This window comes from Convolutriloba macropyga, chromosome 5 (assembly GCF_964194025.1).
Source record: "Convolutriloba macropyga chromosome 5, txConMacr16.3, whole genome shotgun sequence".
In the NCBI taxonomy this organism is placed as follows: domain Eukaryota; kingdom Metazoa; phylum Xenacoelomorpha; order Acoela; family Convolutidae; genus Convolutriloba; species Convolutriloba macropyga.
This window is the reverse complement of record NC_134472.1, coordinates 69,944,140-69,964,772: the sequence shown is the minus strand read 5'-3', so window position 1 is coordinate 69,964,772 and position 20,633 is coordinate 69,944,140. Positions and strand designations below refer to the sequence as shown.

The window sequence follows — 20,633 nt, the reverse complement described above, 5'->3', positions numbered from 1 at the left end:
GGCAAAGGACAATGATGCGTCCTTGATAACAAGACCAGACGACCAATCACAACAAAGCTTTCGTCTAAAATGGTGATGTTTGTTGTCGGCTAAACCCGCCATCGACCTATCTTATCCTTATAACATGGTAATTATCGACCCGGTAGCTCTCAATTTACTCGAAGGTTACGTAATTTTTGATCCCTGATTGCATAACAATCAAACGCAACTTGTCGATGAACTTGGCTCAATATCAAAAATATATTTCGCGAACAAACAATCTATCTCGCTAATACTTGATTCGGTTTTCAAGACGTGCTATTTAAAGCTAAATTTTACAATTTCCGCTCACTTGATCGATTTTGTAAATACTTCAAGTTTGTCAACAAAGGTTAAATACTCGCAATAAAACTATCAAGGATCACATCTTACTCAGGGTCAAAAAGTTTGGCAAAAATCACTTAAAAGTTTGAGAAGGGTTATTGCATTAAAATGAGTGGAAAACACGCAAGATATGTTGAAGGATTTTTGGTTTTACTTTTTATGTTTTTATGTGGGTTGCATCTATCATTTGTTGGTCCTTTATTTCCGTCTGAAGCCCGTTCGAAAGGGGTTTCTAAAACCCTAACGGGAGTTATTTTTGGAATATTTGATTTGACTTGCGTAGTTGCTGGCTTTCTGTTACCTCCTATTGTTAACTATCTAAAATTAAACACAATTTTTACAACTGGTTTATTAACTTTATCTCTGAGTTATACAGCTTTTGGGTTTACAGCTTCAATTACTAATACTTGTCTTTATGTTGTTATTACGACTGTGATTCGAATTGTTGTGGCTGCTGGTTTCTCAGTTACATTTTTTGCAATGTTTCCTATTCTGTTCATGCTTTTCCCGGAATCGAAGGGCGAAGTGACAGCATTGACTCAAGTTTTCTTCGAAATAGGAATGGAACAGTTTCCCCGTCTAATTTTTGAAAGGTTCTAAAAGAGTCGACCTTTAGTTCCTTAATTTCAGCTTAATTATTTGGGTTCAACCTAACATATCTGACAGGTCTCTGTTGGCTCTTACTGAGCAATGGGAATACTTCCAGTTTTTTTAATAGCCGCGAAGCGATAGCGGCTATTATTGGGGACGTGGTTTTTACAATTCAAAGAATTTGAATTGTATTGTTGCGCTGTCTTTTTTTAAGATCTGTTCACGCTTTTTTCGGCCCTTTCACGTCAGTGAGAAGTCAAATAAGAGTGGTGATTTTGATCACACTGAAAAAGTAAAGGAAGCGAACCCGAGTAGGTTTGAGGCGTGACTTTTTTCAAAATACCTTTAAAGTGGTGTGATAAACTGGTGTTTGAACAATTTGGCAGTTTTTGAGATGGATTTTTTTTTCAGGTGGGTCAATTTGACTTCCGTTTTCAGAGTCTCCTCTCCTTCAGTGCTTTTATGTCGGTACATATCTGTTCTAGTTGTGCCTAATTGCCCTTGCTTGAATTCATTAAGGGGCAGCTAAAAATTTTTATGGCTTTGCCTCTATTTTTTGTCATAAAATGTTAAGGAATTTTAGAATTTACCCCATTTTTTAAAATTATCTGCTGTCTTATCACTAAGTATCATCAATGACAGGTCTGATAGGTTGCTAATGTGGCATAAATGAACCTAATTAAAAACTCGAGTTGAAAACTGGTGGTTTTCATGACTTTGACACTACTTTTTTTGACGCTGCGAAAAGGGGTTAGGTTTATCGATGTAATCATTCTTTTTCAAAGCTAGTGCTTTCTATGACTTTGTCACTAATTGTTTTCATTGCAATTTTTGTTTTTTTTTGTCTTTTCATTCAATGTTATTAGTGAGAGGACTCATCGACATTTAATGACAGGTTGCTAACGAGAAAAGAAGGAATATAGTTGGCAGTTTGAGTTCATAGCAGCTGTTTTTTGATATTGATCCCATTCAAAAAATTAAAGTTGAGTTTTTAGTCTTCCTTGTTTTTGTTCTTCTTGTGTTGTTTTATTGCTTAGTCTCATTACTAACAGCTCTCATTTGCTTTTCAAAGAGGCGTAAAAGATTGTCAAGTTTCAAATTAATACAATTCTGAATTGTATTTCAGGACTTGTCCTGCTATGTTTTTTAATTCGTCATCTCCATCGTTGATTCTTGCGACCTCACTTCTTGCAATTGACTTTTTCAGTTTCAGTGATTTCTGCTGCTTTGCAGTTATGTGTGTGCGCGACGTCATTTGTTCTGGTTTTAGGTCAATTGCGTGACTTACCTCACTCAAAAAATGACTTCTGAACTCGCTGAACGAACTTTAAATTTTATGAACTTTTACTAGTTAAAGATCAACAGTGTGCATCTAAGTAGCGCCAAACGTATTTGCCTTAGTTCTTGAATATTAGAGTCTTGAGTTTTTAACTTCGAATATTAATTTTGAAAAAGCTCCATTAGGGCTTTTTCTTATAGAGCGTATGTGTTTATAAAAATGAGAGTCCGAATCTAACCAAAAAGTCTAGTGGTCTATTAAGGGACTGGTGGTCAATCTCTATCTTATTTCTTTGGTTGTTTCAGTTCGTGGAATGCCACAAGCGTCTATTGCGGCTATTTTCCGGCAATCTGCCGGCTATTTTATTAAAATAAACTTGTTGGTTTTTGAGTTTATCGAGCGTGAAAGATGTTTTTTGTCAGATATTTTTACTAATAATATAAATCAACCAAAGCCAATGAATTTGCTAAATGAAGACAAAAAATTGGGAACAGAAAATTAAAATCTAATGCATTAAGCGTATTCAGAGTTAAGCGTTCAGTCCTGTTTTTGTAAGATTACAGGGCTTAGATGAGGGGAAAAAACCCAAAGACGAAGTTTTGAATGGATCTGTGACATGGAAAATCTCTGATGCAAAAGAATACATGGATAATCTTACTAAGCAACGTCATATTAACTGCATGTTTACCAAAACGGGTTCTGAGATCTGGCTATTTTCAACGAAAAAACTAATTAGAAAAACGAACTTGAATCTAAATGATTTCTGAAACACTTTTGACGGTTATGTAAATCTAATTTATGCTGAGGAGACAAAACAAAAGAGATGTTGGAATACTTTACTGTATCTGTAGTAAGATACAACAATGAACTTTCCATTTGGAGGCAGAAGCAAAGAAAAAAGAGGAGTTTCGGTTATTTGTGATTTATTGCTCTTTTTTAGGCTGAGATCCCCCAGAGGAAAAAATGTTCATGGTATCAGCATTCTATCTACGGTGACTTTTTGCGAAAAACTAAGAGCGCCTCGTTGTTTTTTTTTAGAAAAAGTGGGTTTGAGATAAACTTTTTTGAAGCAGTTTTTTGTGTCAGAGGAGATAAGCAATTTTGTGACTTTAAATCCTAAATTATATAGGTTAACTATAAACTATTGTCTTTATAGAAGGAGCCAAAAGCTTTTCATTTTCCCTGAAAAAAAAGCCCGTTAAGCTAAATGATTTTGGTCCCACTAAACATGAAATAGTTCTTTCCTTCATTTTAAATTTCGAAGTTATTGCTATGTCTAACTCATTTAATGTATTTGTTTCAATGATTTTCAAGCAGAAAGTAACTCAAAAAATTAGAGAGCCCGTGAATAGGAAATAATATTGAATATAAGCAGCGTAGAATATGAAAATTAAAAGAATATTTTGAGTTTCGTTTTTCCTTGAAACCTATCGAAGTGTATAATTTTGCGAACATTTGAATCATTTCGTTGTTTTGGTTCAAATTTTCCGAGTTTTCGATTGAATTTTTGTGAAATATGTTAAAATTGTTTATATTAGTGTTATTGGTTTTACTTATAAAGTGAGTGTTGTTGAACTGTTTGATCCACATTTTTGGCTAAGTAAAATTTTTGTCAAATTTTCCCAAAATTCAGCTTTTTGTCATCAAATATGACACCAAACATGCTTCTTTAGTCTACTTGATTTTGTTTGAAAGAAATACATGCCTACAACTTGCGGACACAATTTTCTCCTCTCCTAAGACGGCTAGCTTCACAGAGTGTCCTATGTAAGAGTTCTCGAAATAAAAATTTGCCGGTTTTTCGCTAATTAGGCTCCACAATTATCAAAAGTTTATCATTTATTTTTGCTACATTGAGCTTTTTATGCATTTTTTTTTCTTTTGGAGTTATCAAGATTTTTGTTTTTTAGTCATAGTTCGTTTCCTCTGATACTACGATTTATCACAAAATTTTTTTTGGTCCTTTTTGAGGTTATTTTTTGTGATATTGTCAAATTATCTCTTTAGCGAAGTTCCACGTGGCCTCAATGGCGCTGACAGATACACACACACACACACACACACACACACACACACACACATATATATATATATATATATATAATATTTTTAGAAAATAGATTATAGTTTAACACCTTCGACGCTGTTTTAATTTTAGTATGTATTTGTCGTTCTTGTGTAGTCGTATGATATATTTTAGATAACCACATGAAGGTTTAGTTAAAATTATTTAATGATTTCAGTTGATAGGGAATTGTTTTCTTTGTTTTCAAGAATTTTTGTTGTTAAATTTACCCTCTATGTTCTACCTGTTACCTGGTCTCATTAAGGACAGGTCTCGCATCTTTTTAGTGAAGTACATGTTAATATGTTAGTTTAGTTTTTGTTGTTAATCGCTCTCAAACGAAATTTGTAGCAACTATATTAGTTCTGTCGGTCTTGTCATGCGATTTTTCGCTTGACCCATTTTTTGTCTGACGCTTTTGACTTTTCGTCCTCGAAAACAGGATAAATAGGTAGCGCCCAGTGGTCAATAAGTGCTCTTAGAGCCCTTCAGCTCACTAGTCTTCAAGTATACGGTTCACAGAGTCTGTTTTGGAGACTTATACTTATGGTGCGACGGGCGGTTCTTAGAGATTGACTCCCCCAACTGTTGTCCCCCCACACTTTTGCCACTTATCAGCCCCCCGATGCATCCCCCCGCTGCGATCACTTACGCCCCTTCAATTAAGCTAAAGCTAGCCTCACTAAACCGTGCCTAGCTACTGACGAAGCCAACCGCTCGGCGGTCGTTTGAGAGCAATTCGCCCGACGTCAGTCAGTTATGTTTGTTTGATTATTTTGTTTGTCATGTCTCGTAGTCTTGTTTTTGGCAGGTCTCATTGGCCCTCAAATGGTGCATATTTTGGTAGTTTAGTGGTGTGAGTTTGAAACGATTTTTTAATGCACCAATTATATTTGAATATGTAAAACATTAATATTTTTCTGTCTTTTCCTCTTTTGGTAAGAAGTCCGAAGTCCTCTTTTCATAAATAAGTCAGAAATGTGGATTTGTTCGGTCGGAACATTATGTGCAGACGCACATTACCGAGCCTACTTGTTTTATTGGATGGTTGAGTTTGAATAATTCAGAAATTTCTTCGCATTGTTTGAAAGATTGAATGCATTTAATAGTTATATAACAGGTCTAAGTGCAATTCCGAGCTGCGACCACTAGACTGATGGCACTAGACGAGGTTCCAAGATCGCCGATTTTTGCTTTTGCTTTCTATGGAACTGAATCATTTGGTTCAGAAGCTATTTTCAATGAAATAATTTTTAAAAAAATTCCTGATTTACAATCCTGTATAACTGAGGAAAATCTGACTATAAGTTGGGGTTCTCATCAATGATATGTCGAAAGTCTATTTTTTTAGAAAAGCCTCAGAAATAGTAATTTGATGACAGTAACTTGAAAACTGTACTGAGCAGCCTTTAAAATGGGCTTTGTTAAACTTTTTTGACTTGTTAAACGGAAACAGTTCCTTATGTAGGAATGATTGGGGGATCGTGCTGTTGTGGTTCTTTATTCGCGTTTGGAGGGTTCCCTTTACCTTTTGCAACATTGGGAGTTCTAACCCTGATTGTTGCTCTTTTGTGCCTCTCCTTCCTTACCCTTGATCACGGACCTTCACCCGAAGACCAGGAATCGAAACCCTTTGTTAAAAGCATCGGTGAAGAGTTTTCAAACGTGTCTATATGGGATCTTTTGTTCTCGCGCAAAATCCAAATTGCAACAATTCCCATTCTGCTCAGCTGGACTTTACAAGGAATCATTTTCGTCTTTCTCAACCCATTTTTAATTAACATTATGGGGGTCGAACACAACAATGTCGGGTATTATTTCTTGCCTATGGCCGTAACTGGTCTTTTAGTGTCACCTATTTTGGGTAAAATTGCCGACAGAGGTCACGAATGGGTTCTGTATATTTTATCGCCCGTTTTTGGGTTCTCAGTTTGCGCGTTGTTTTTACTTGTCATGATCAAATTTCCCGATCCGTATCACACAGGGGTTCTGGTATCAGCGCTTTGTTTAGCCAGTGTATGTTATGTGTCGGGTTTTATCGCCGGTGTTAATGTGTTGCTACAAACTATCCGAAAATCATATCCTCGCGAAACAGAATCAAGTTGCACAGCTTTGATGTCTGCGTGGAACAATATTTTGATCATGTGTGGGCGGATGTTTGGGTGCATTGTCATGGGGGGTGCACTGTTTGATTTTGGGGGGTACAAAGTTGTTTTGTGGACTCAGGGATCTTTTCACGTTGCGGCTGTAATGGCAGCATTAATGTCAATGCACCTTGTGAAGAAAAATAGTGGCGTGAACAACTACAATTTAATCAGATGATAGATGTCAAGACTGGTGAACTATTTGACTAATAAAATATTTGAAATAGGGCAAATGATATAATAAAAGATTGTTGTTAATTTCTCATGATACACTAAAGACAAAAAGAATAGGCAATGTGCACGCATGAAGATTTAAAGAGTCAAATAAATAATTTATAAACTAAAAAATTTATCCTCGATTTTGTCTTCTAATAAGTACTTGAACCTAACCAAACCTCTGCTAACTGAGTTCGTTGATCATTAATTATCCTGAAGGTATGCTTGCCTCCAGTTTTTTAATGATGTTAATGGCTATTGAGCGAAACCCTACGTTTTTTTAAATCTAATTGTGCTAAGGCAGACCCGACGCGTCGGCTCTGTTTACAGCCTTAAGGTTTCTATGGAGATAGGGTGACGTTCAACTATGCCGACGTAATACTATGCCGATTATCTGAGTGCCGAAAATTTATTCAATTTTTATCTTGATAAATTTCTTAACCAATCACGTCATTATTCGGAGATGACGCAAAAAAAATTATCGGCCAATCACAAACGAGAACCAATTTCGGCATTCTTATAAAACTTATTAGTAAAAGAAAACTGCAGAAAGACAAAAAATAAAAAAACGAAAGTAATTGCGGGTAAGGACCATGCCTCAGCGGCCCGTGGGACTTGATATGAATCTATCACAACCGAACATGTGATCACCGTACCCTGAAAGTTTTTAAAACTTACTTTTGATGCTCTTGAATTCACAGAAAGACTCTCTTCATGTTTTCGGCACTTTTGAAATAAGTTTCACTTTGGGCATTCTTAAACGTTGGTATAGTATTACGTCGGCATAAATGTACGTAATCGGAGATAGCAACTTATTTGTACGCGGGAAATAAACTTACGTAACTTTACTGGACCAATCGACTCAGTAAAATACGGAAGATAAACCTCAATTATTGCGACAATATAAATATAAGTGGTCGGCGTTAATTGTAAAAATAAAACCATTAGACTGATTGGTTTATAAGATCTTTCACCATATAAAAAGGAATATAGTCGTCTGTCTTTGGTTTTTGGTTTAGAATTCACAGAATCAATTTCTGTCTGCTACAGTGCTTCATGGCTAAAACTAAATACAAAGGAACAGCAGGAACCTCAAAAGCAACTTAGAAAAATGTATTACGACGCAGAGGTATAGCCAAATCGTCATGGGCAGATGTGCCCGATGCATGTATCTCGTTTTCGTTTTTACTAAGTTAATACATTGAAAATGGAACAATATTGCGGAAAATAGCTACTTTAGCAGAAACCGGCAAAATGGAAGGGAAATTAGCAACCCGTGTTCGCAAAAGTGTCCTACCCCTATCCGCGGAATACAAGTGCAAACTTTATAACCTATTTATTGCGCGGCTTGTATCACGCGTCTGCTCCGTTTATGTATCAATTTTTTGCGCGCAATGTAGCTCGATTTCGCATAAAATCAGTAATTAAGCCTAACTTCATTACTACTTATTTAATTAAGCCTAACGTATTACTATTAGCAGTACTTTATTACTACTTTATTTCTACTTATATTACTTTATTACTACTTATTACTACTTATTAGTACTATTTATTACTACTTATTAAAATCGGCCAGTCCAACATTGATATACAAAGCCTTCGATGTGCGAGGGATTTTTCGGAAAAAAATCAGTTTATGTGGTTGCATGTTTTTAAAGCACTTTATAGCTTTCAAAGCTTCAATTAAATCTTTATTAAAGTGCTTATTGAATGCTCAAAATGCGCGCGAATAATAGATACCTAAATTGAGCTGAAACGTGCTACAAGACTTGTAACCTACTTTTCGTTCCGAATGTTCTTTTATTCCGCAAAATTGGCGGAACCCCTTTTGCGAAAAGTAAGATACAAAGGATGTCTCCTAATTTCGTTCATTGTATATATCTAATTTTCGAGCCAATTTTACGCGGAAATTTAAGGCGGAAATTTTGGGGTATACTTCTGCGTCGTAATGTGGAGAAGTAAAAAATTTAAAAAATTCAAGTATCAGTTAGATGTTTTTTCTATTAATAAAAGCAAGCTTTGAAGTAGCTTACCCTCATTATCATTCATTGTCAAAGCAGTTAATATTTAATCCCAGTGTCTCTAACAAAATAGAGAATGTATAGAATAGAATTTCGATTAGCACAGAGAGAAAAGTCCTTTATTCTACTTCAAGTCTCTAAAGTTTCTCGCGTTCATCAAAAACACCACAAGAAAAACAATGAATCGATTTTTTTTTAATTTTATCTATTTTTAAAAATTGAATTATAAAGCTAAAACTATTGTCAAATATTTAATTCGGTTCCTCTTTTGCAAAATCAAGGAACTCTGAGCAATGTTTTTGGTCTTAATTCTTTAGGTTTTTAGGTGTTAGTACTCATTCCATTTGTTTTTTGCAGCTCGGCAGCAAAAACAGATAGTGCTAGAGAATTCGAACTTGATTATTCATGAAGGTAATTAATTCATTGCTAACTCGAACAACGGCTTCAAGACAGTGCTTAGGATCCAATATAAAAAGATAGAAAAAAACATTTATTCAAAAGAGTTGTTGGAACTAGCCAAGGTTTATTAAAAAAATATCTCTAATGATTACGAATGTTCACAAAAGGATAAGTTATAAATATCCGAGAAATAGTTTTAAAATGATTTCAGTGGATATATTGCGGACAAAATATGAGATTTACGTGCTTTGTTTCATTCATTTTCATTTTTAAAAAAATTTTCCGTCTTTTGATGAGATCAATTCGTTTTCAAGGAGTTTCTTATTTGTGGCTTCATGATATTGTTTGTATTTGATACGGATTCAGGCTCTGATTCAAAGAAGGTTCGCTGAAACGCCATGGCTCATAATGTCCCGATCCCGCTGATAAAATCTTGTCTCATTTGTCTACCAATTGAATAGATTTAAACTGCCTAAAATTAAGTAAATGTTTTTTTTAACTTTGATGGATCCAAAGAAAAGGTCAAAAGTCTATATAAAGAAGGTTCACTGCATTGAGATCCAATTTTTATTTTTCAATAGAGCTGACAGACATAAAATGCATCCATTCTAGGAAAACATTTTTTAAATGAAAAAACAATTTTACCAAAAATGAACAAAAGCAAGATCCAAAAATGGACTCCTATCCCGTTTTTAAACTAAATATCAAGCTGTAATAACTTTTTTATTAACAAGTACTTCTTATTAATTACAATTGCATTTTTTTTCAATTTTGATTTATAAGTGGGTGTGGAGGCAAAAAAATTGAGAGTGCAAACTACAATCAAATTCAAAATGCGTTTCCACCAAAAATCAAAACCAACGAACACAAGCACAGAAATTTGAGCATGAGGCAGCTATGTCATCCTGCTGGTGAGAATAATTTCAAGATTGGTTTACAAAACAAATTGAAGTGCAAAATTTTCCAAAAATTGTTATTATTTTAAATTTAAGAGCCAATGGTTGTGAAATTTAGACATTCAACAGTTTGAACTAATCTTCTTCAGGGGAATTGTCACAATTCAGAGTATTTAGTAAATCTGAATGCAATCAACCAAATCAAATAAATCAATTGAGTGAAAAAACAAATATAGACAAAACAAAAATTAGTTTTTACAAAGTTAATCGGCAAAATTTTCAAAACTGCGATGAACTATCAATTGAAAAGGGAAATTTAGATTCAGATAAGCAGTTTTGTTGATTTATGAAGACTTTTTCAAATGAAATGGAAGGGCACGACAACAAAAATCTCAAAAAAAGCGTTCAGAACTCTGTTTTTAGAACAAATTTTGTGCCCTCAAAAACAATAAGCAATGAACTCAAGCCCTTATTAAACTTTTTTAATATCAGTACATCAAATAGTTATAAGTTATGAAATAAAAATGGCAAGGTTTATCTGATACGGACTCAGGCCCTGGTTCAACAAGGAGGTTCGCTTATATGACATGGCACATGATGTCCCGATCCCAATGCCCCAAAATCTTGTCTCAATTGTCTACGAATGGAGCCAGAAGTAGACTGCCTCACAAGAAGATAATTATGTTTTGTTAATTAAATTTTGATAAATTTTAAAAAAAAGTCAAAGTCTATATATAGAAGGTTCACAGCAGTGAGATGGAGTTTTTCTATTTCACTATAGAGTAAACACTCAAAAAAGGGAAATCACAGACGAAAAACCCATGCTTTCTAGGAAAACAGTGTTTATTAAATGAAAGAATAATTTATACCAAAAAGAGCAAAATCAGAATCCAAATAATCTTTTAATTAACAAGTGGCTTGTTATTAATTACAATTCCATTTTAGTTTTTAATTTAGATTTATAAGTGGGTAGAGATGTAAAAAATTGACCTCTGCACTTTTAAATCCAAATTGAGAATTCAAAATACGATGAAATTCAAAAGGGGTTACCCAAGCTATATAACCACGAGGTAAGTCACGACTGAAGTAAACCAATAATCGATATTATTGTTGGCCATATCAAATGTTATCTATCATATCACCACCATTTTTTTGCTGAAGGAACTTAAATTCTGGACAAATAGTATAAAAATTAAATTTCACTGCGTAATAACATTATATCATGGCAACATAATACAAAAATTCATAACTTTACGAAAGATAACTTACTGAACACTCATAATAAAAGGTTACTTAAATAAAAAGTACTGCTTCTATTTGATAGAATTGATATTTCGGAATTACTGCAGTTTCAGTATGCGAGTATTTAGTCGATTAGTTAGTTAAGTAAGTGTAATTAACTTGGCGATTAGACTTCTGAGTTTTTGATTGGACAATTAGTAGTGTTTGTTTTGGTAGTGATGACTTCATTGTTGTTCCCACCAGGTGTGAACACACAGCTGTGATTTGTGTCTCGTCTGTCGAGACGACTCATTTTGGTGCTCTTAGTCATTTCCGAGTCGGCTCCGAGTTGGGCTGAAGCGCTAGTGCGGTCTTCGCAGCCAATCAGAGTGCAGCATTTGTGCAATTGCAGTCGCCGGTAGAACTTGACAGTGTCTTCCCGAAAGTTGTGGCTGAAATTCAATACTGGTCAAAAAAGTAGTAATGTACAATGTTTTCTTGGTTAAAAATTTTCTCAACATGATACAGAAAGCCTTCAATTGAACGGCTCCTGGTCCTCCAAAATAATTGCCAGTTATTTTTTAACCGCCTTGAGCCTAACAAATTATCAAAACTTGAAAATATAAAATCTGTTTAACCAGAACTCAAATGCACCGATTATTTAAATCTAATCCTATTTTAGGAGACTCCATTTCTAGTTCCACGAAAAAGTTTTCGGCCATTCAGAACGTAAACGTTTGTTAAATTGTACCCTTAACACTATCCTCAGACTTCAGACCATTTATCAGAATTGATCGATGAAAAATTATTTTTTGTACGTTAATCATTGAAGTCAAATAGAGCAATCCCAAGCCAAAACGAAGAAGAGAACATAGCAGACTCACTGCGGGCAAATTGCTCTCAAAGGACTGGCCAATGCGGTGGTTTTCGTTGAAAAACAGTTTAGACACTATGTCAGAACAAGTTTTCAACGAAAACCACCGCATTGGCCAGTCCTTTGAGAGCAATTCGCCCGCTGTGAGTCTGCTATGTTCTCTTCTTCGTTTTGGCTTGGGATTGCTCTATTTGACTTCAATGATGAAAAACAACTAGAATAACAATTTGGATTGAATTTTGAGTATGATTTCATTGCAGGTTCTAGCTTGCTCAAAAACAGTTTAGACACTAGTTTTTATGCAAGCTAGAACCTGCAATGAAATCATACTCAAAATTCAATCCAAATTGTTATTCTAGTTGTTTTTCACTGATTATAGAAGAGAAAAGATGTTGTTTAAAGAACACAAGTTCTTTTCTAGGATTTTTTTATAATATATCAATGGTATTTTTCCCTTTTGAATTTTCTATGATTCATCGGGGGGGGGGGGGGGGGGGGGGGAGACTTTTGAGACTGAATTAAACTATCGACGAGATTCGCAGATACAATGAAGTTTAAATGATCAATCATTAGAACTCGAAGGAACTCCAACCCACGACTAACCTCAGAATGGAATAAACAAAAGTGGTCAGGACAAAATTGAGATAGTACAGCAGCTGCATAGACTTGTACATCCTGGCCGTGTACACTCCAATATCGCTGAACAACTCAGTTTTCACGTAGAACAGGAAGTTCAGAATCGTGAGTGGAATGAAACAGAATGCGTAGGTTCCGAACACGAACAGAAGAATTACCACAGTTCTGTCTCGCATGATCTCGATTGGCTTTTTCTCCTCCAATTTGACAACCTTGCTACTCCCCCCACGGTGCAAAGTGACCCCTCCCCTGTTGCTGTTTTGAGGTGCTAACGGCTCCCGTTCTGGCTGACTTGGGGATGGTGTGTGGGGCTCGACAGCGCCCTGTAAAAATTCGAATTATTTTAAGTAACGTTCCTGGCCGAGACCGGATGTTAATCTTGCAAGATCTTAAGATTCTTGCAACTGGATGTTAATCTTGCAAGACTTCAAGATTTCGTAATTTTTCATGATATACAAAAAAAAAGATCTTTCCGTTGTGCTCCCCCCCCCCCCCCCCCCCCAGCTTAGTGGGTGCATATTGTTTGCACCCCCAGACGCACGTGCAAAATTTTTACATAATGATTTACCATGTAATGACACGTTCTCTGTCAGTGGGGGGAGCATAACGTGCTGGGGGGGGGGGCACAAACGGAAAAGATCCAAAAGAAATTGATATGAACTAATTAAATATAAAATATTTTTCAATGAATATTAACATTGTTCAAATATGCAGTATTTTTTGTCAAATATAGGAAAGCTTCGGAATGCTCGGCAAAAATCGGTATTATCGGTCTTACACGTACTAAAAGTTTGGTATGTTTGGCGTTATAGCGTAAAAAAACCTTGTCGTGTTCAGTTTAAAAGTTCAATGAATCAACGCTATGCTATGATTGAAAATAAGAAAATTATCGGCATGTTCGGTTCGGTTTTTAAACGTATAAACTTCTGGGTTGTTTCTCGTTTGGTTCAATACAAAATTTAGTTTTCACGGTATTAGGTAGTCACTTATAGTTACAGTTTGCTCATCAATTCTACTTTTAATTCTTCAAGAAAACGTTTAACATCTAAAGCGGGCCATTTTTCGAAATTTTTTTTATTAATCTTTGAAAATACTATTAAAAAAATTTGACATATCCTTTTAAATTTTCCATTAATTGAAAAATCTGGATTTCAAATTTTGATGGTTTTAATGGTCGCTTCCTGTGTTTTAAAACCGACGAAAACCGACGTTTCTTACGTTTTGAACCGACAAAAACCGATCAAAACGACGAAAAAACGAAAGGGCTTTGATCGGTTTTGGCGAAAACGGACGATTTCTTATGTTTGAATCCGACGAAATTCTCAACGCAGGCTCTCACCCCAACGTAGACGTCATTGAAATAGCCAGTGTTGTTGGACGCTGCACTTGCATTGACAGTGTTCCAGCTGTTCTTCGGAGTCTCTCCAGCGCCCGGTGATGCACCAGTCTTCTCAGGAGCAGAGTTGGTGGAGTTGCTGCCTTTGCTGTGTTTCTTGAGAGCAGATCTCAGAGACTTGAGAGGTGAGGATCTGTCGTTGTCAGATGGGTTCTGACTCGCATCTCCAGGGTCCAGGTAGTGCGCGGTGGTCCTGATGACACGCAAATTTAAGTTCATAAAAATCAATATGTTCATCGATAGATTGTATAGAACATTATGACTACCGTCAAAATATAGTCTGTCCCATAAAGTTGAAATAAGCGAACGTTCGAAAACGTCAAAAACAGGCAATTGAGCATCAAATTGGTCATTTGAATGTCAACGTTTTTCCCATTAAGCTTATATTCATCAATTTTTTCGACATGTTTTAAATTTGAACTTTGACCTTTGAGCTCGAATCCGTAGCTTTTGAAACGTTCGCTTATTTCAACTTTATGGGACGCACTATACAATAGCTGTTAATGAATTATTTATCGTTAACACGTGTATGTGTTTTGTGAATCATTGAATCAATTTTTGATCACGATAGATATCGCACCGTAGCTAATTGTCTAAAAATATTTGAAATACCACAAAATTTTTTTCACATGAAAATTTAATCTTGCATATATGTACATTCTTTATCTCTCAGACAACATAGCCGAAGTGATTCTGAAATATTCTTGTCTATCAACTTACAGAATTTAAACACAAATGTCTTATACGATCTTAAAAGAAAAGAAACCCAGAAAGCATCCCCTACAAAGAATTAGGATATCTGACGGACCTTGTTACAAAAGCGATGGTTGTACTCTAGCTGGCTCTAAGAGTCTTCGGGTATTATAATCTTGCCAGTTTTTGCAAATTTAGACTCGATAATTATACAAAATGCATTATTCATTTCTGATATACTAAAAAATTTTGTTCACAAATTGATCACTTTCCCCAACCATTTGAACAATTTGGTTTTTCCTTAGACGCCCAACTATATCAAGGCTTATCTTGATCCCACAATGAATCCTTACAAATAATTTTTTAGATCCGATTGGGGTGAGGACTTTCTTTTCAAAATCTTTCATCATTTAAATTTTTGAACGTTAATTACTGACAACAATTTCAAATCAGGCCACAATTATTGACCGATACTATTTGCAAAAAACGAGGACCAATGAAAATATATTATGATTTCTTTGGACCCAATTGGTTTTTTAAGAGGTATAAGTGAACCCAGAGAATGCGGTCAGTTGCTATCTTATGACTTTGAATACATTGGTTTTGAGAAAGTTTTGGTGAATATTTGAATTTAACCGCTTTTTTATCTTATTTCTCAGTTTTTGGCGCATCGCAGTAATTACAGGCCGCAATCCATTTCCTCTGAAATATAAATTATTGTCTGTAATGTTCCATATTTAACTAATGGTTATTTCGTTTTGATACCATGAGTTTTCAATTCTTGTGTAAATTTTTCGGGCATAATTGCACATTTTGTAGGTTCTTTTTGTTTCCTTGTCAATTCTTCACATTATTGACAGGTATAATCGAAGGAAAGCATAGTATAAAAAATGAACAGCTATGAAAAAGTGCGCAACTGAATATGTTAATTTTTTTGCATAGTTTCTGCTTTTATAGGACACAAATCTCTAGCTAAATTTAGTGAATTTTTTTATTTTTGAATTTTTTTAGGTCTCAATTGATTCCCCAAGACATTATTGAACCCATTTAAAGATATCAGTCTATGGCTAATTGTTTTTTTGACCTTCAAAAGAATTTAAAAAAACTTAAAGAGTTTTTCTACTATCCCTTTTTTTGCTTTAGTTTTTGTTATTATAAAACTCAAACTCCCTAATAAGAAGTTTCAACTGCTATTGGATTCAAGTTAATTTTATCTGTTGGTTTTATGTTTTGGCCGATGGATTCGGCCTTTTAATTTCAAAAAGAATTTTTCAAATTTTCTGTTGTTTTCAGTTTTTGGTCTTCTTTTTATTGTCATTTCTACGTAGTCCTTTTATAATGAAGACCCGTCAATTTTGAGCTGAGAAGCAAGTTATGATTTGCAGTTCTTGTAAAAAACATTTTATAATTATTGTGAATATTTGGCTTATATTTGATGTCCTGGCTCCTGCCTGTATGTTTAGTTATTTTGTAGCCTAGTGACTTAGTCTCATGAATAACAGGCTCAACTAAATTTTTGATGTTTTGCAAGTTAATCTGTCTCTTTTAGTTGAAATCTTTTGTCTGCTATAACTTTTGAAAACGGATTTGGGTTTGGATTTTTGTGCTTCACCTTTTTCGTGATTGAGTTGTAGCTTAGTCTCCGTAACAACAGGTCACTACCCGTTTTCCTTGAGCTATGATTTTGTCTTTGTATCGGTTTTAATTTCAATCAAATTTTTCTGGGCTTTGTTACTACGAGTTTTTTGAAAATTGTTTGTGAATTTTTCATGTTTGTACATTTTATATCTTTTTTGCTTCTATTTAAATTATAAACTTAATAGTAGGCCAGATAGATTTTGAAAAATTGCGCAATTAAACATTTGCAAAGTTATTGTTTTAACGGCCTCACTGCCCTTTTCGCGCAAAGTTTAATTGAACTTTTAAGTTTTGCCGGTAATGATAATTCTGAATTTTGTCTGTATTTGTTTTTTTTGTTGTCGTATGAGGCACACTCTCTAATGAGAGGTCTAAAATGCTTCCTCCGGAGATATAAATGAAAATTTTAGTGATTTCAGTTAATATCTAACGATTTTATTCACTTTAGAAATTAGTTTTTTTTCAAAATTACAAACGTATTTTTGAACCTCGCGCCATTTTGCTCTCTTTTGTCGACCTATATCCCCGTCATATTGAGGACAGATCCCATATCTGTTTGAATGAAGTGTAGGTTAGTTTGTTTTGTTTAGGTTTTATCTGATGCGAGTTTGATTTCGTTATTATTTTTTTTCAAAAAACACTGGTCCTAATTACTGTTGTGTGTTATTTCGTTTTTATGATTGTCTTTTCTGGTCCTATCAACAACAACTTTCATCGGCCCTCTAACGTGTCATTATATTATTCCATTATTGATTTGTTGAGCGTTATGTATGTTTTTGAAAGTTTTGATAGTATCTCTTCCTCAATTTTTACCCAATTAAGGCAAAAATGGGGATGAGCGGTGTCGGAACATTATTTGCAAACGAACATTACCAACCGAGCCTCCTTGTTTAATGTTCATTCAGTGATATAAGCAATTGAGGATTTCTTTGGCGTAGTTAGAATACAACACACATACAATGGTGCATCTATTAGTATTTTTGGCTAGCTAATATGATGACCGGTGTTAATATAGAAATTTATTAGAACAATGTTTGCTAGTTCTTGGCATAATAAGGTGTCAGAGATTGACAATAATACTTAATTGAGTATTTGTTCAATACTGTGGCTATTACATTAGAGACGGTGAAATGTAGAAGATCGTGAAGAGGAGCACAAATCTTTTTATTTTCTACTTTTTTCAATCAAAGGTGAGGTTCTTCTACTTTTTAGAGGGTCTTCTTTGTAAAACGTTACTCGAAAAATTTTATAATCTTTCTACAAAATCTTAACCAAAAAATTGTTTCTCATACATAAGGATCTTGTAAGAGAAGGGAACGTTCTTCTCATGAGATAACAAACAATGAGTTGTGCGCGGATAAATTCTTATCAGATTTGAAACATTAAAAAATTCATGCATATGCAAATGACTTGACGTAATGACTGGAATATAGGACTCAAATTTATTTTGAAAAACCAAAGCTCAAGAAAAGCTGTAATAATCATTTTACAAAACGATTTATGATACAAAACAGGTGAACAGACAAAAGAGTCCCAGACAAAACAGTCCCAGACAAAATAGTCCGAAGAAAACAGACAAAACGGTCCCAGACAAAACAGTCCCGCTCAAAGTGCTCGTTAGACTGATCAAAGAGAAAGTGCAGCTTTGATCTCGAAAGAAAGCTTTGAAGTCAGAAAATCAAAATCACCGTGGCGCAGTAGGTAGTGCTCTGGGCCGGCATTCGGAGGTCGCTGGTTCGAGCCCGAGCGGGGAAAAATATTTTCGCAAAAATCAAAAATTGAGGGTAAATCGGATCGGAAAGTGGGGAAAACTGGTAAAAGCGTTAAAATTCGGAGAACCCGGTCATGGGTTGTTGTGAAAGAAGGGAAAATGAAAAGCTGGTTCATGATGGTCATTTTGCAATAATCAGATCGCTTCTAGCGTTATTTTTAAACTTTAAAAATTTTGGTAGAAAATGAATGAAGCGAATCACAGAAAATAAAGGATCATAAACACCAAAGCAACACCTGTTAGAGTTTGATATTATAACTGCAGCTTCTCAAGAAATCAATCATATTTTCTCAATCAGTTTGGGCATTGATGGATGTTTTGTATTGACCAATTTTCCAAAATTACTGTTCCAGCCTTCGACGGAGTTGTTGGTTCTGGCATAGCCCTTTTTTATGCGCTCGCAGCAATTCCATCGTTCAATCGCAAACCGTGGTTTCTGTTTCTGTCCAGAAGAGTTGTATCGGCCGATGTAATTGTCTTCAAAGTAGTTGAAAATTGGCTGACAGTCTTCTGGACAAGTTGACTGTAATTTTTCAAATGCAGTAATGGCATCTTTGCCGGCTGCCTGCACATGTCGCCACACGTTTTGACCAAGGTGAAAGAAACAAAATTGAATTTGAAAGTTTTCATTCCACCGAAGGAATGCATTCCGAACTGCAATTTCAAAATCGATCGTTACTCGTTTTGTTGATGTTTCAGGAAGGGAACAGAGTAGTTTTCGATAGCTCTTTTCTTTTTTATCAGGAAGAAGAGCATCCACGAGAGGCAAGTTCACGCCGTCAACAGAAGCGTGAATTGTGTAGACCTGATAGAAGACGTTTGGAGCTGTTGAAAATGTCTCATCGCAGAACCAGTCATCTGATTGCTCGAGCAATTCAATGGCTGGCAGAGTCGCAAAAACAATAATTCTTTTTTCATCTTGGGGCCCTGAATCATAATACATGAACTTCTCACCACTGTGTACCATTTGTAATAACTCGGGAATTTCAAATCCTTTCAGTGACGAGGGCTCACTCATTTGTGGACGGTTTTGTTGGCGCGTTCTGTTAACTGTTCTTTGGTTTGAGTTGTAAGCTGGAATGTTGGCTGCTGTTTCTCTGTTGATGTTTTTTGGGCGGCAAAAATTGTTTGTCGGGGAGTCTCGTCAGCCATTGCTGCTCTGTCTTTCAACGCTGAAAGGAATTTCCTCTTTTCAATATCTGCTGGATCAGGTAAATGGCTATGAACTGTGATAACTTCGATTTGTTCATTGCGTAGCTTGACTCTGCCATTGCATTTTGTAATACAACAGCGCCAAGAAGATGCGCCATCTGTAAGTTGTCGGTGCCTAATATAGCCATAGCCTTCAAAGACGAGCAATTCCGACTTTTTGTTTGTATGAATGAATTCCATATTAACATTTTGCGTCAAAATTATGACGCCAAACATCGTGACGCACTCTTTTATATGCTGCACAATTAAAACTAAACCTGTCATTGAGTTTAACAACTAGTTTTGCGTCCACTTTTAATATTTTGATAATTTGATTCGGTTTTGCTTAATTGTCGGATTAACTTTCGTTAATTAATGCGTCGAGTCAAAATCTGTAAAATTTCGTGGGACTATTTTGCCTGGGACTGTTTTGTCTGGTTTTTGGGACTGTTTTGTCTGGAACTTTTTTGCAATTTAGGACTGTTTTGTCTGGGACTGTTTTGTCTGGGACTGTTTTGTCTGGGACTGTTTTTTCTGAGACTGTTTTGTCCGGACACGGAGTCTACAGAACTCACATTTGGCATCTAATAACCAACGTCACTGTGCCAACTTCCGCCCAGAAAAACTTTCAGTCAAAATGCTAGTTGAAAAAAAAACGTTCCTGAAGCTCTTCGGTTCATTTGATGCTTGTTTTCAATTATTGAGCTCAAAGAATTTCATGCGAGATCCGAAAAGATCAGAATTCTAGTGAGATAAAATGTTTGTTATTGATCTCTTTTGAAGGAAAAATTTTATCAGTTTTCACCTAAAAAATTGTTGCATTCAACTTCTTTTAGTGTACAGTTTAAAACAAAAAAAATTTTATTGTCCAAAATTGCAAAAGTAATTGGGAAAAATATTTGGTTGGCTTTTTTGGTTAACTTTGATTTTTAAAAACGGAGCCGCTCCTATTTTGCTTTCTGACACCAAGGTGACCCAATTTTTCTTATCATCTCATCTATCTTTAACATAATATTAATAACAATAAAAATAAGTGTTTTTGAATCCCTTAAAAAGTACCAGATTTTAAAACTGCCAAAGTTCGTATGTCCAGCAAGTTCATGTGAATTCATTTTTAATTTTTTTATCTGAAAACACTTCGTGGTTTTCGACAAATGCCAGATTTTCTCTAAGTGAGTTCATCAGTCACGTAAGCTACAGAAGAAGGTGTGACAAAATATACGGACCTAAAGTTTCGTA

At 35.1% G+C, this 20,633-nt stretch overlaps 2 protein-coding genes across 2 annotated transcripts in view; one reads left to right on the top strand and one right to left on the bottom strand.

Annotated features, from left to right (window-relative positions):
- Window positions 1–5,768: 5,768 nt before the first annotated feature.
- On the top strand, window positions 5,769–6,620 carry LOC142340482 (uncharacterized). The gene has a single exon (XM_075391057.1). It carries the CDS (start codon window positions 5,769–5,771, stop codon window positions 6,618–6,620), a length of 852 nt encoding a protein of 283 aa, XP_075247172.1.
- Window positions 6,621–11,155: 4,535 nt separating this feature from the next.
- The window catches only part of LOC142339599 (uncharacterized), a 98,685-nt gene continuing 89,207 nt past the window's right edge, over window positions 11,156–20,633 (bottom strand). Inside the window, exons 6-8 of the mRNA XM_075389749.1 lie at window positions 14,045–14,294; window positions 12,673–13,028; window positions 11,156–11,647 (exon numbers count right to left, since the gene is read on the bottom strand). Coding sequence (XP_075245864.1) covers window positions 11,383–11,647; window positions 12,673–13,028; window positions 14,045–14,294 — 871 coding nt within the window. The 3' untranslated portion in view covers window positions 11,156–11,382. The remainder of the gene's footprint in view (window positions 11,648–12,672; window positions 13,029–14,044; window positions 14,295–20,633) is intronic.

Excerpts from the sequence above, each read along its gene's own strand:
- LOC142340482 (XM_075391057.1), top strand. The coding sequence starts at position 5,769 with ATGATTGGGGGATCGTGCTGTTGTGGTTCTTTATTCGCGTTTGGAGGG.